General features: G+C 42.2%; 1 protein-coding gene across 6 annotated transcripts in view; it reads right to left on the bottom strand.

The window, feature by feature from the left end:
* SLC43A3 (solute carrier family 43 member 3) overlaps nt 1-15,620 on the bottom strand; it is a 36,585-nt gene that overhangs the window by 8,198 nt on the left and 12,767 nt on the right. For 4 of the 6 annotated variants that reach the window (XM_025167943.2, XM_025167945.2, XM_025167944.2 and 1 more), the window contains exons 2-6: nt 11,386-11,615; nt 10,717-10,846; nt 3,135-3,181; nt 1,713-1,789; nt 1,235-1,327 (exon numbers count right to left, since the gene is read on the bottom strand). In XM_025167943.2, the coding sequence (XP_025023711.1) occupies nt 1,235-1,327; nt 1,713-1,789; nt 3,135-3,181; nt 10,717-10,846; nt 11,386-11,572 (534 nt within the window). In that variant the 5' untranslated portion in view covers nt 11,573-11,615. Of the gene's footprint in view, nt 1-1,234; nt 1,328-1,712; nt 1,790-3,134; nt 3,182-10,716; nt 10,847-11,385; nt 11,616-14,256; nt 14,422-15,304; nt 15,350-15,620 lie in introns of those variants that run through there. The other 2 variants (XM_025167947.2, XM_007430252.4) reach the window with 2 other exon arrangements.

Raw genomic sequence — 15,620 nt, 5'->3', positions numbered from 1 at the left:
GACTTTGTATGGCAGGCAGCTACCTCCCCCTTTTCCACCCTCAGTGCTTGAAATACAAAACAGTCTCCCATAACGGGAACTTAAATGAAAGGAAGGCGGGGAGGCCACCTTACCCTTTTCTTCCTGCTGTCCATCCACTCAACCCAAAAGGAAAAGAAACATGTATGTATGTGTATCCCACCTTTCCTTCAGGAGCTCAAGGTGGTGTACATGGTGTTCTCTCTCCCCATGAAGTAGGTTGGGCTGAGTGGGAGTCGTGGCCCAAAGCTGCCCAGAGAGCTTCTCTGGCTGATCCACCTCAACCCGGATATCTCCCTATCCCCAAACAGATGGCAAAAAGGAAAAGGTGGCAGAGTCTCTTTCCCATCCTAACCTTTTGCTCAAAGTTAGAACTCCATAAGACTGATTTTCATTGAAGATAAACAAATACCAATCCTTACAAGGAAGAAGCAGACAACTATAAGTCTTACTCCGTTTGGTTGTAGCCTCTGTTCTGCCCTAACTTGGATTAACTGAATGCACGGGAGTGATTGTAGTGCATTAATCAGCTGTTAACAGCATTAATGGGTGAAAATGACCCAGATTCATGGCCAGCTGCAAACAGTGACCTTTCTCTAATGCCCACTAGCAAAGGTGCTGACTGTCTGCATACAGCTAATGCTCTGGAGTATGCATGGGCTAGCTAATCTATGTACAAATGTAGAGTATTTCCAAATCAGCTTGTTCTTGTCCAGAAAATGAATCTGCTGGAGACGAGAAGGAAAAGTGTTACCTGTAGTCTTAGTTTTAAGCATATAAAGTCAATCCAGATCAAATACCTCTGAAGATTAAATCAGGTCAGGACAATTCAATTATCTGTTTAGGCTGGTTTATTTTTTTCGGATCTTGGCTGTCTCTTCTCTTGTGGTCCTCCACATCATGATCATGATCATGCTCTCCTTATTTCTTAGCCCTCCTAAGGTTGCAGCCTGGCTTGCTTTGGAGTGGGCTGCTTCTTTGCATATCTAAGCCAGTTATCAGCTAGTCATTAGTCCATGTAGTGCTGATAATTGAGATGGATCTAAGGCCATGATTTACTGCAACATATAACAGACGCTGTGCCTATGCTGGTGATGCAGCGCCCACCAAAAGCAGCAACAAGGCACTAAACCCCAAATATAGAAGAGGGAACCTTTTTAATTAAAGGCAAATTGATATGGGAGGCAAAAAAAATGGAAAAGCCCTTCTCACCAACCTTGATGATAAGAAATATAGCTGAGGAAGAATCAAAGGCTCCATTGTAGAGGGTAATGATGGTGGAGCGATGTTTTCCAAACAGGTTCCCAACCTGGAGGAATAAATTAAAAATCCCCTTTTGTGGCAGCAGAACACAGCAAATGAGTTCAGTTCTAACTAGGCTAGAATATAAAAAGGCAATTGCTATGGACTAACAAGCAATCTATGAAATGGATTTCTTTCATGCCTGTACCCATCATTTATGGGATTTCATCTCCAGGCTAGCCTGTTATATTCTGAACCTGCAGGAAAATGACATGACAGTTCCCTTTTCCCAACTTGATTTTAATATCTCAAAGAGAGGAAATAAAGACATCTCTGGGATCTCCCCACCCAAAATAAAAGTTATGTCATGGTTAGACTCACCCCCACCCAGTTCTTTTTGAGCAGTTTCCTTCCCCAGCTCCCCTCCCCAGCACAAGGGAAGAACTTCAAACCTGCATATTTGTGAGAATGAGGAGGATTCCACCAATAGAGAGAAATGACAATGCTGGGTACAGCATTACTGCAGTGGCTGGAAGGAGGAAAAATCGATGTATGATTATGCTCATAACCAAGACACAGACAATTTATCTCCCAAAGTACTATTCTCCACCTTCCATATACATTCACAGCCCAGAACTAGAAAATCAGTTGTGCCAGTACACAAAAAGCCATTCATATATTGCCCAAACAGTCATACAGCCATGCCAACCTAACAGTTTCCAATTTACATACTACGGGGTACAGCAAACTGAATCGACCTTTATTTTATGCCAGTTCAGGGGACTGGGAAATTAGTAATCAAAAGCATGAACCCATGCTCTTTGCCCTGCCTTTGTCTTTGGATAAATATTAGCAAAATATGCCAGCCGGAAGTGCATGAGCAGAGGTAAGCTATGAACTCTTTACGAATACTGACTACAGCTGAGATCTAGTCCTGCTTCCTAGTTTTCCCTTATCTTTTTAGAACAAGCTAGAAAATGCACACCGTTTTTGGAGAGCTGGGTGGAGCAGCTGAAGGCAGCTCATGCATCTCAACAAAAGCACACAGAACCATTCCTCAAGAGGGGCATCCATCCAGACACCTTGTATCCTTTCACAGATAAACATTGTACAACATTAAATGAACATTAAAATAAATCCCAGTCAAGCTGATCCAGAGAATAACACAATGATAAGCCAGGGTATAGTAAATCCTTCGCATCTAACTACTTGTCAAGCTTTGAACGTCAAAGGATAGCCATTCCCCACTCATTTAGCCAGACAGAAGTTAGTCTAAACATTGCCATCAATAACCAGCCACCAAGGCATTCTGTCTGCTATGCCCTATACTTAACACTATGGTCCTCTGCTGCTAGTTGGACCCATTAACTTGCCTTCAGCTAAGATGAATTAACAGAAAAAGGAGAACGAGGATCCTGTTTTTTAGTGGTAGCATTAAAAGGAAAAAAGAAAAAAAACAGCAGTTATTGCCTTTATATGAAAGCAAAACCTGGCAATACAATATTTCCTTTTCTATATAACTATTAAGATACAAGTCTGTCTGTACCTGACAATCCTAATTTGGATGTTAAAACATATCTGAGTTAAAACATATCTGAGCTTCCTAAACTGTAACTACTGATGTTACTTCCCTAAATCAGAGCTTGTTACACAGAATGGGGAGGAAATCAAGCTTTGCTCATATTCTGGAGGACCACATTTTCCCATGATGCTAACTTGCTGTGCTAGCAAAAGCACACAAACTGCAGAGGACTGCTCTCACCCCTCCAACACCTCCTAATGATTTATCCCCAGTATTCATCTTACTTAGTATTTTCTACACTCCCACACAAGTTTAGCATGCTCAAATGGCCTCTTCATCCAGAAGCACTCACCTGCTGAAGAAAATGCAATGAGGAGAGTACCAATGGTGTAGGAGGATCTGGAAGACAAAAGGGGATCCTCAGCTGTGAATGAGTATGACTGTGTGAGGTTGTAGGGTAGGGATATTTTCACTTCATCTCCCCCAGATACAGTGGCTTTCTTCATCAGCTTCCCATCTTTAACTTAGGTAGGTAGGTAGGTAGATAGGCAGCGGTGGCAATTATGGGCATTGTTAGAAGACAGAAACAGTAAAGTCAACTGTTCAGCCAGATGCATCAATAAAATGAAACTTTGGATTGAGGATATTGAAAATACTCAGGGAGAATGAAAGAAACAATGCTGACTGAGGAAGAGAATATAAGACTGAAATTAAAAGAGGTGGGAGAAATGTACAAGAAGATACATATTTGGGCTAAATTCTAGTTTAAGCTAATTAGTAATCAGTACAAGCAATCATGAAGTTTCACATGAAGCATGACTTTGAAACTATTCAGAAAACAACATCCACCCTATACTTCGCAAAGCAAAGCAAAGCAAGGCAGCTGCCTCCGTCACTGCTGAGGCTGCCTCTGGCAGTTTCAACAGAAGCTCTTCTGATGCTTCCAGTCAGCTCCAGGAAATGCCAGAAGCAGCTTCTCTGCATGCCCAGTGCATGTGCAGAAGCCTCGTCTGGCTAGTCGAACTTCAGGATGGGGGCTTTGGGGCGATGCAGAGTCCCTGAGTCTGCGTAAAGCCTGAGTGACAGATCGCCCGGATGGAGGTGCTCTGCACCAGTGACATGTCCCATGAGGTGTTCTTGAAATCAGACCTCCCAATCTTCTGAAAGCCCAAGCAACAGGAAAAACAGCCAACCAGCTCACCAATTTTCTCTAAGACTGGTAGACGTTTGTCCAAAAACATTCCAGCTGATAAATTGGTGGCATGGAGGATAAGTCTAAAGTGAAGCTCCTGACTGAACTTCTACTGCCTGTCAGCTGGGATTTTTTTTATTTTATTTTTTTGGGGGGGACAGAGATGTATCAGCCTTGTAGAAGACTAAAGATGATGGACAATTTTAACATTCTTCCTGTTGGTTGGGCAAGGGGGAACTAGCCAAATTCTTGGCAAGTTCACCTCAGGTGCCAAAAGTGTTCTGAGGTGACTCCTGTCACAAGTGATTGCAGCACCTATGAATATCCCATAGAGTATATAAAATGACACTATCTCACAGCAATTACATGGGATGTGCCTCCATAGCATGACAGGCAGGGACATGAAAGTGAAAGTAGCTCTTAAATGACCCACTCACACCACCTGAAATTCTTCACCTATTCAGCACTACACCAGTACCTCACCTATGCAGGAACCAGCATAGCGGTGTTCTAAACCAAAAGGGTTTTCAGGTATATAAGGAGTCCACATAAGCCTAAGATGCACCTTACTTAAGTGTGATCAGGGATTATGTAGGGAAGTTCCTTCTTGGTGGGGACAGGCAGCCCAAGACCAGATGCCCATGAAGGGCAGGAACCAGTGATTGGAGGGGAGGCGGTGTGGCCGTCTTCCAACAGCATGCACTAGTCAGTTGGTGTGCTGGAATTACCTACCAGGGAATGGAGTGACCTCATTTGTGCTGGTAGAATTTGGAAAACACCCCTTTGGCCAACAAGCAAAAAAAAAAAAAAAAAAGACAGGCAGAGGCTGTCTTCATGGGGGGCTAAGACTAGGCTGAGGACAGCACTGTGCATTCATGTCCTCAACAAATGGTTAGTGAATCATCTTTGGGCCAAGTCAAGCAGCACATATGAACTCTTTCAGACAAACTTCATCATGCAAGTTAAATACCACTTTGCATGAGGACATGGTTAAAGAATCACAGTTATCAGCTGCAGAGATCGATTCACAAGTGTGTTTTACCCTTTCCTCCCCTAATTGAGAAGAAAATCCTGTTTCTGAAACTGCTATTTGCTTTGAATGGAGTGTGCTTATTGTCACCACTAGATGGATTTCTTCACAAAGTAATGAGTTTCTTGGGTCCATAGCAGGAAGGAAAGAGTTAAATCCTCTCCACCAACACCAACATGCTGTCATCCAAATAACTGAGCTGCCATCCCAGCTGAAGATAGATAGAGAGAGAGAGAGAGAGAGAGAGATGGAGAGAGAGAGAGAGAGAGAGAGAGAGAGAGAGAAGCTGCAGGGGAAAGTAAAAAATGCAGTTAATCATATATACTTTAGCCTTAAAAAATTTTTAAAAATGGTTCAGTCCCTTTCACTTTGCTAGTTCATGTACATTTCAACAGATTAGTATAATTCCTGCTGCAATACAATTTAGTACTAAATAAATTTTGAGAAAAATACGTATTTGAAACGTAGTATTTTCACTTAATAATGTCATATCTTCAGAATGGTGGGTCATATGTGGCCACTAAGAAAGACCAAGGTGAATTTCAATTCTCATATGCTCTTTCTATGTTGATTCGAGCAGCAGAAACAAAAATAACCATCTTAGCTAATTTCAGATATTCTTGGTATTACATCAGTCTCCAGTGTTGCCACATTTAGAATGTTGCATGTAGTTACCCAATGAAGTTAACTGGTTTGGGGGGAAAAGGAACTATTCCTTTGTTCCTGCAAAATTAACTGAAACCACAATAAGTATGCAATAATCAGTAATTTGGAGCCACGTTAGACATGGAAGGAAATCCCTGGAGTGAATTTAATAATTTGTTATAGAAAGAAGCAGATTCAAGGAAAGCTGAGCAGTCCAGTAATGGCTGGGGGGAATGAGGAAGGACTTTACATCTCTTTCTCTCTCCTACATCCCGAACAAAAATCAGAGATGTAGTATGGAGGGAAAGAGTTAAACAGCCACTTGAAAATTTGCCTCTGAAGACAGCCTCTTCATTGAACTTGAAAAGGTCACTTGCTTGGCTCTCTGACCTTTTCTCAATCCCCTATTTTTAGGCTGGTAGAAATAATGAAAGGCATGGCTCACCAGATCACTATAAAGATGCATTAAAGACACTTTATATTTCAGAATAGAATTGAAATAAAGCAGGAGCAAGTGCCTCTGCATGAGTGCAGAGAAGCTGGACTAGGTGGATCTATGGAATCTGATGGCCCTGATTATTGCAATTAGCAGCATCAGATGTATTAGCCTGGGATTAGGAAACCTCTCTCTCTGCTTAAAGGTTTTGAGACCTCTTCCAATTTGTAGCTGGTTCCAAATGCTTGCTCTGCAGAAAGCTTACACAATTTGCCATCCTAATCCCAAATCATCTCAACAGTCTACTATAATGTCCCCTCCTAAACTAATAATCTCATCTTTCTTCCTATAAAAGATGTCTACACACATCAGTGGACTGCTTTTGGCCTGGGGATACCATGCTGACCACAGACCTCATGGGGCTCCTATGAACGTATGTCAAAGGCAGTTGCCCTGAATTTCATATTTTGTTCTGTGGGCTCTGATGTGTAATCCCCTTTTCTGCTCTTCCACAGTCCTTCTTTGCTCCCATGAGTAATTCCACAGGCTTTCCTCATAGATTTTCCTCCTCTGTTTTTACAGACTGAAAGTTGTTTAAATTGATCAGCAGTAGATTCAAGATTACCAAAAGGTTTCTTCTTTTCTGGGAAGCTTTTAGTGCAATCCCTAAGTCCCCAATAGTCTACTGTAATGAAGTGGATGTATTCAGACTGCCTACATGTAATAGAACTAGACCCCCGATGCCTCCACTCTCAGGCCTCCCTCCCAGCCTTGCCTCTGCTGGTTTCGAGGGCAACATTTCCTTTCATTCCACCCTGTGGGAAACCTGCAGGGAGACATGCCTGTCAGTGACCAAACACCTTCCTTGGCCTGGCCAGTCAAAACTTGGTGTTTAGAGCTATTCCGTTCTGCTCTGGAGGACTTCTAAGTGTGTTAAAGGGATTTTTAAAAAGGTAATACTGGAGGATTTCACTTTTAAAATATTGGACTCATGTCTCTAACATACTCAGCTAGTTTTGGTACCATAAAAGAAACCACTCTATCCTTTTCCAGTTCATACGCTGCTCCCTCCCCCAGCTGCCATTGACTTGACTCCCAGATGCTTTGCTAATGCTGGATGACTACAAAGGCAGCCTCTTTCATAGCAAAACTAAACTTCTCCCACCTAACTCTGCTACCTCTTTCGAGATACTGGCATGAGCTCCTGGAAAGGAAAATCAAACATTGTCTTTACATTGTGACAGACAATTTCTTCCTGACTATCATTACCTGTGTTTTCAGACTGCCTATGTATAGTTAATAGAAGCCTGTTCCTCAGCTTTATAAAGGTGAGCCAGTCAAAGCAAGTCACTTCTCAGCCATGCTTGTTTTCATAGAAAATGCACCACTGCATATATTGGGTGTTCCTGTTGAAATCAAAGGGGCTAACATTTGGCTGATAGAGCTACTTGTGGGAAAAAATAACACCCGGAAATAACTGTTTTTCCAGGAAAGAATGGCTGCTTCTACCTCCCCATTGTTTCCTCATTTGCTTTGTTTCTTACCCGTAGGCCTGAAAAGCCCTCCCTTGGCAGGACTGGACTGGCATCCCTTATCTTTGAAATGATTCTGATGCTGAAAGGCTTTTAGTGGTAGTTAGATGAGAGGCAAGGTTTTTTATTGTTTTGCTCAGGTCTCACCCACCGCTGGAATGCAGATCCCTGCCTGCCACCTGAATGGCGTGGGCCTTGAAAGAGTTTTCCTCAGCATGCTTTGCATGTGGAGGTGAGCATTTCCAGAAGACAAGACGTGCCCAGGTCCAGGAACTTGGCCACATGCCCTGGTACAGTCAGGAAGAAGGTGAGAACAAAATAGCTTCTTTAGCACTGCCCTCCTGCATGTGGTTAATCAGTCTATTCACATGAGGTGCATTACTTTGCCCACTCCATTAATACACACAGTCAATTAAGGAACTTAAAGTGCAGCCACAGCAAATATCAGCTTCCTGGACTGTAGTCACACAGGAACCCTTGGACTTGCAGTTGCACAAGCTGAGATGAGTCTTGGCATGACTGAAAGCCTCACAGAGACAAGACGCTTTGTAGATACAAATCAAGATGGCTCAAAGATTCTGAACCTTATCACCAAACAGTGGAAACAGCCCTCCCCACTCCAATTCCTAGTTTATCATAAAACCACACTTCGTTAACAGACAACAGGATCAGATTCCCAGCATACTGACTTCCTCTCCCACTCAGGCCTGCCATCAACAATCATTATTTAAAGCATACTAAAATTGGCTGGGCTGGGGGAGTCCCAGGAAGAGTCAACCATTTTGGGGGCACTGAATTTCCAACTTAGTTTGATGCTAATAAATAGAGAAGAATTAGCTGAGGAAGAGGAATTAGTAGGCATATTAGGGGGAAATGACTATGTAATACTGGAATTCTTGACTTTGAAGGAAATTTGAACTAAGCCTAGTCAAACCTCTATCTTGAATTTCAAAAAAAGTCGATTTGAGCAAACTCAAAGCAATAAGAGGTAGGATGCCATGGCATGAAAAGCTATTTAAAAGGTTGTTCAGGATGAATGGGAATTCCTAAGAGATACTAAAAGCAAATAATTCCAGTATAGGGGGTAAATTATGTATAGCAGAAGACATCAATGTAGTTATCCAGCACAGTTTAGTAAAAATCTAAAGATAAAAAAGGACTTATATAGAAAATAGAAAGAGGACCAGGTCACACAGACAGGTAGCCAGGAACTGCAGAGATGATGTCAGGAAAGAAAAAAAAATCAGAAATAATTAAGGTTAATGAAAGAAGCTAAAAATAAGAAAAATGTTTCTTTAGATATGTTCACAGTAAAAGGAAAAATAATCAGTCAATATACCAGCTGCTCAGTAAAGACAAAATAAAAAAAGCACTAACAGCTAACAAAAGAGAAGGCAGAAACGCAACTCATATTTTGGTTCAGTCTTCTCCCCAGAAAAGTTGGAGACTTCATGGGAAACTGAAAACAAGCTGAAGGGCTAGGACTGAAACCTGAAATAGGATATAAACATCATATGGATGTATCTCAGAGTTCCATCAGGATCAGTCCTGAGTCCTCCACTCTTCAATATTTTTAGTAATAATTTCTATGTAAATGTGAAGGGAGCGGTTATCAAATCACAATGGTTGGGAATGGTTATCAAATTACAAATTACCCAATACTTCCTATGAATCATTTCACATTTCTATGGTCTCTTTTTCCTACTCGAGTTTTTATCAAACATTTCAAATTTGCTGAACATACTAACAATAGCAGAAACATTTATCCTTGAATATTCAGTCCCATATCCTAGATGATTATGATGAATATAGGTTTTAGACACATCACTATGGGGGGGGGGGGGAACTGATTGCAATTCCTGTTCTACTTCCTTAGGGTGCAGCTACCACCCCCCCCCCAAAAGATTGGCAAACTATGCATTAAAGTATGTGAAGATGAGTATTATGTCAAGAAAAAAAACAGTTCTCTGGGGCTTACAGAGGCAGCCTGGATTGTCAGAGATAATAGGCATCTATCATTTCAGCTGTCTGGCAGTTCTGATAGAATGGAAAGGCAAGAGGGGGAGAGAGAGAGAGAGCACATTTGTATATATGTATAGCAGAGAATTTCTGATCCTCATAGTTCCCTTCTGTTACCATATGCTGAGCGGAAGGAACTTTACCCTTCCATCACTGAAGCCTGCTCCATGCATACAGCAAGCCTAGATTAACTGTTTCAGACTGTGGGGTGATTTTAATGTGTCTTGCATTAACAATTGCTTTCCATTAGGATATGGAGAGAGCTGAGCTAGAACATCTCTCCAGGATGCTCTACTTCGCTGTTTGCAGAATGGTCTTAGGTAAAGAAGCCATCCAAAAAATGATGCTTTCCGTCTACAATCTGAATGGTGCAATCCACACAGATACCTCAGCCCTCACCCATGTCATTCTTCTGCAACTACGGATCCAGCAAAAGGGTCCTTGGAGAGGAGGCCCCGACTCTCGTGGGAAAAGGCTGCACCTTGCATGGCTGAATCAGGCTGCAGAGACTGAAGATTCTTTGAGGCGCTTTTGATGGGCAACATTTTGGAAGCAAAGGAATGTTCCCAAACCCTTACAGGGGGCAGGGAAGGGACCATAATCACAGGGCGATAATACAAAACAAAGAGGCCACGTTACATGTACAGAGAAGGCTAGGATTTTTCTGGATTTAGGAATCAAGTCAGCAGTGTTAAGTGTACTGTACAATTGACACTAGTTTCCAGGCATTTCCCAGCTCAAAATGGTGGGAGCCTTTTTTTATTATTATTACTATCAGCAAATTGGGGGAAGGAAACTGGAGTTGCTCCAAGAGCCACACAGATGAAAGAATATGGCTGTTGTTTACAGTCTCAGAGCTGTGGACTGCCTTTCTCTGCCCTAATTGAAAGCTTTCAGACCTGGGGTTTAAGTGTTGCATGACAAGAAAGAATTCAGCAAGTTCTGCTTCTCGTCCAATCGAAAATCTGCCAAGTTCTTACAATGCAATTATTAAAGACAAAGGTGCTGTTGAAATCCTACTTTGGTTCTCTGGAATCAGATAGCTCTGAGAAAAAAGGCAGGTGTGTACCCAACACTTACATGGCAAGCAGACGGGCTGCTGTGGTGCCAAAATGGTCAAAGATGTAGCCAGTAGGGAAAGTCATGAAGTTATTCATGAAGGAGCCAATGGTGAAGATGAGGGAGAACTGTTCATCCTGAGCAGCACAGCCTGTGAAATGGTGAGGAAATGAGTAATTCCTAATGCCACTTAAAACCACAAGCATACACTTACAATGTGTTATCTTCCATACTGATACATTTGGCTTTTGGTTCTCCAGGTTTCCCTGCTCAGCCCCATTAACTCTGTACTTTTAATAGCCAGCAGTTCTTTCCTGGAATAAGAGATCCAACGAGACAATTTCCCTGAAAGTTTCATATTCAAAACCCTTCACCTTTCATGATGGTACCAGTGGGCCAGAAGCTCTTACCACAGTCAATGAAAGGAGATCACCAAGCAGAACTTAGCCCACCAACCATATATTGAGATGGGCCACAGGGTTAATAGCCATCTTCAGTTTTTGCAGTGGTGGAATGTCTTTTAAAGGGTCAAGTGATTGACAGGTCCAAGTTCCTGGTGATAAACTTGGTTTGACAGAGTTACAAGTAGGACGGTCCCACCATATGGCTGTATGAAACTAGCTGCTAACTTAACTTTGTATATGTACAAAGGATATACTACCTTCCCTCTCTGGTCTTCTCAGATCATACCTGGAGTTGTTTGATTGATGGTTTTATTTGCAGCTGACTCGCAAAGGTTCTCAAAGTAGTTCAAATCTTTGAGGACGAAGACCAGTGATGCCCATCCGAAAATGACGCCTGCGAAGCACATGCACTCCACCAGTCCTGAGATTAACGTGGCCAGACGTTTGGCCCTTCCTGAATTCTGAGACTCCATGACATCAGGAGCACTTTCCTTCTGTTCCTCTGCCTTTTCTAATCTGGCAGACAAAAGAAAAAGCATAATTAATGGAATGGCTGGTTCCCTACTTCATACTCAACTATTATTCCATTAAGCAGGGTTTCTTGAATGAGCCACAAATGGCTGGGTCTCCTCATTCTGAGCCTGAAATCATAGTCTGCAGACCACAGCATTGAATATATACCACATCTTAAACAAGAGCCAGTTAGTCACATTATGGCTTAGTGCACTGGGTGAACTAGTCGAATATAACCGCCTGGAATTGAAACACTCAACAGTTCATACAATTCTGAGTGAACTATGGCAACCATTTAAAGCTTTCGTCCAACACTGAGATGACTCAGTTGCCTCTGCACTGGAATATATAGTTGTTTTCTGACAGCAACATTGGTAGTGTTGCTAGGCATCTTTTGACAGCTCCCAAGTATGCCGGCCGTGTTCCTCATGTCTTTGTTTTAACTGAAGTCCAGGCAGTGACAGAATGACAACAGTAGCTGCCGCTTGGTCAGCCACTCCCTAAACAACATCTGACTGCATAGCAACCACTCACAGGACAAGGCTGGGGCACGCAGGGAACTTCTCACCATTTCAAATGAAACTTCACAAAATTGGCCAAACCAGTTTGCCGCTACAGAGCATTGAGGCTCAGCAAAAGAGCACCCCTCCTGCCAATGAAAGCCTTTATCTAAACCTAAATGCTGCAGGAGGTGAAAGTTGGGGAAGTTTCACCTGGGAATGAAAGAGTTAATTCCCATAAATTTTCAACACCCTTCCTTATCAGTTCAAACAAGGAAAGAGATAATTGCAACCATGTCTATCTATCACTTGCTCTTTCCACCCCAGTATAGCTCTGAGGAGCTTATAACTTACATTTATTCTGTGGACAACCCAGAAAGGGGAAGAAGGATGAAAGTAAGAAGCCATGCCAGTATAGTTTCATGCAATCGTGTATGATACGGATGAACATTGCTAAACAGGAAGACATCCTCTCCAGCATCTTGCGAGATTCAGAGCCATATCCTGCCATCTGCTCAAGTTAAGGCAACCAACGTTCTGTCAATCACCTACCCTCTCGCTTGTCATGCGCCAGTGCCTCCAGGTACCCCCTCACTTTCTACGCTTCTAACATTTTCCTATCTTTTACTAGCAAGCTCATCACTAAGGCATTTCTTCAGCCCTGTATATAATAGGACGACATGTATATAATAGTTTTGTCTTCAGTTATTGTGGTAGGTTGTATATGGATAGCTAGGTGTACATGACCATGTGTATGTAATTGTCTGTGTGTGTGTGTCCCAAAATATACAGATATGTTGTATTGTGTAACTAATAGCTGCAGCTTTGCCTGTGAATCATTAATCACACATTCTTTTAATAAAAACCTGTTCCCTTTAAGCCGTGGGTGGTGGTAAATGTTAAAAATAATGTTCTGCCATTTCTGGGTTCTGCTCAATTTGCAGCCCTATCAAGATGTTAACCACTCATACTGAGCCTTTGTTGCTAGTAAACAAACATCCCATCACCTCTCAATCACTTGGAAGGGAACTGAAGTCCAGTTTCACCACACTGGATCTGCTCCATTTCAGTTTCAAACACTTTCAGGACAAATTCAGAGTCCAGCTCCCTTTGCTATGTAAATTTGGGAGCACACCAGGTGGTGTTGCAGAGACAAGAAAACCAGGCAGCCCTACTCTAGCAAACTGGTCTTCCTATAGGGAGCAGTTTGTTGAAGATCAACTTAAAAAAAGAAGAAAGAAAGCACTAAGTAAGCAAAGTAGGTTAAAATGCCGGAAGACAATCTTCTATAAAAATACAGGCTAAAAAGAGACTCAAAAGTATGCTTCTTTTTCTTGCATCTGCACTGTCTATTTCACAAATTCGCAAAGATTTGTTGCAAACATCTACTTGTCTCCTCAAGTAATGACTGTGTGTGTGTGTGTGTGTGTGCGTGCATGCGTGTGCGCGCATGCCTTTAAGTTACTGTTGGCTTCTGGAGACTATCTGGACAAGTCCTTGCACTTTTCTTGGCAAGATTTTCAGAATTGGCTTGTCCTTGCCTTCTTCCTAAAGTTGAGAGAGAATGACTGGCCCAAGCTCACCTGGCTGTCATTGTGCCTAAGGCAGGACTAGAACTCATACTCTCCCAGTTTCTAGCCTGGTGCCTTAAACCATTACACCAAACTGGCTCTCAATGACTTTATTAAGAGTAGCTAAAATGTTACAAAATAGTGAACAAGCTCCTGAATTTCCTTGGGTTATTTTTCCCAGCGGAGCCTTTTTGAGAGAAGTTTGAGATAAGCTGGAAATGCTGAGAGTTGCAGTCCAGTGTGTCCGGAGGCCACCATGTTGGGCAGCCTGTTCCAGACTCTTACCTATTCAACTGCCTCCCATCAGCAGGGCTTCATCCTCTTCACCCTTATCAGATATGCCTTCATAATATTATCCATTCTACCCACTAAGTCTTCAACCACCTTAACTCACATTTGAGTCATTTTCAACCTCATGGAATCCCTGATCCCACACAGCCTCTGGACTTTCTTACCTTCGTACATTATTTTCAGAATTTCAAAATTATTCTCCAAAACATGTACCTATAGCTACCTTATTGTACGCTTGCAACAACCAAAGTGAGGAGAAGGGCAAACAGATCTCTCACCTACCTATTCTTCTCAGCATCAGGATCAATTTTGTTCTTCATAAGATGCTCTTGGACAGAATATGGAAGGCAGATGGTCTTCTCAAGAGAGAAAGCTCTTCCAAATGAAGACCGTATGGCTCAGATAAATCATCAGTAACAGAAAGCAGAAACTGATCCTGGACCACATCTAGCTATCATGTTTAACAGAGAGAACTAAGTATGTCTCCTCCCTTAAGTCTCCTCCCTTCCAAGAGGAAGGAAGCAGATGAAGCAATGACAGAAACTGAGTAGTGGAAATCTATGCTGATTCTGCAGACAGTACAAGAATCATAATGGCATGCTGACATTAGATACTTTCACACATTAATGCCTAGACAAATGTAGCAGCTCGCTACACTAAGATATATCACATGTCATTCTCATTATTATCCTTGACAGCAGACCAACAAATGTTCATTTTGCTACAGGTAGATGTGACGTGGTGTATATGATGCACGTGAATATTGTGAGCATTTCTTTAAACTGTTCAACTTTTTTCTTCTTCAAAGAAGTATTATGTGTGAAAGGACTCATTGGAGTATGGTTGGTTTCTTCAACTATGTTCTAGAATGTGGTGTTCAAACTTTGGGAAAGGGGATGAAAACTGGCAGATGCATCATGGAATCCTCATGCAGATGAAACAAATCCTCTGCTTCATTTGTACAATGACATCATGAGGCATGTGATGTTGTCATGGCTTGTACCAGACACCTATTGCTCTCTGTGTCAGAAATATGAAAACCTGGATATTGGCTTCAAACAAAGAAGGGCTTGCAGTCTCACAACTGTTGACAGCTGCAGGGCCTAGCCACAGCATATCACAGATGCTCATTAGAAAGAGGTATCCACCAAAATTTCACAAATAGGACAAAGGACAGGGTCTCCACACTTCTGTTCTCACATCAAAGATCACTGCCACAAATGCACACATAAAGCTGCACACTGCTTGAAGACTTTACTCCTAACATATTTTACTGCTTTGCTACTCAAGAGCCTCTTCTTTACAGATTTAAAGGTGCACACATACTTACATGTTTCCTTTTCCTCTTCCCCAACCAGCTTCTCTAACACTTGCACCATGCAAATTTCTCCTCCCTGCTCCTATCAAACTAGACCTAAAGGCCTGACACCTCCCTGTCCCTTATCACAGCCTCCAGGCTAAGCAAAATAAAAAGAGAGGCAGGCAATCCACGATCCAATGGCGGGTGATCAGAAATTATCTAGAGGCGAAGAGAACCTCCCCCAGAGCTAAAACTGTTGCAATATTTGACCATAGGTTTGTTAATGAACTATTGCTGAATTATTGCTGAATGTCTATCTGCAGCTTACAGTTTACAGGTAGGTATT

The sequence above is a fragment of the Python bivittatus genome, unplaced genomic scaffold, assembly GCF_059951505.1.
Source record: "Python bivittatus isolate LINGU-HERP-01145 unplaced genomic scaffold, Pbiv_v1 ctg000480_np1212, whole genome shotgun sequence".
NCBI classification, from domain to species: Eukaryota; Metazoa; Chordata; class Lepidosauria; order Squamata; family Pythonidae; genus Python; species Python bivittatus.
Note: the sequence above shows the minus strand (reverse complement) of the source record. Positions and strands in the feature narration are given on the sequence as shown.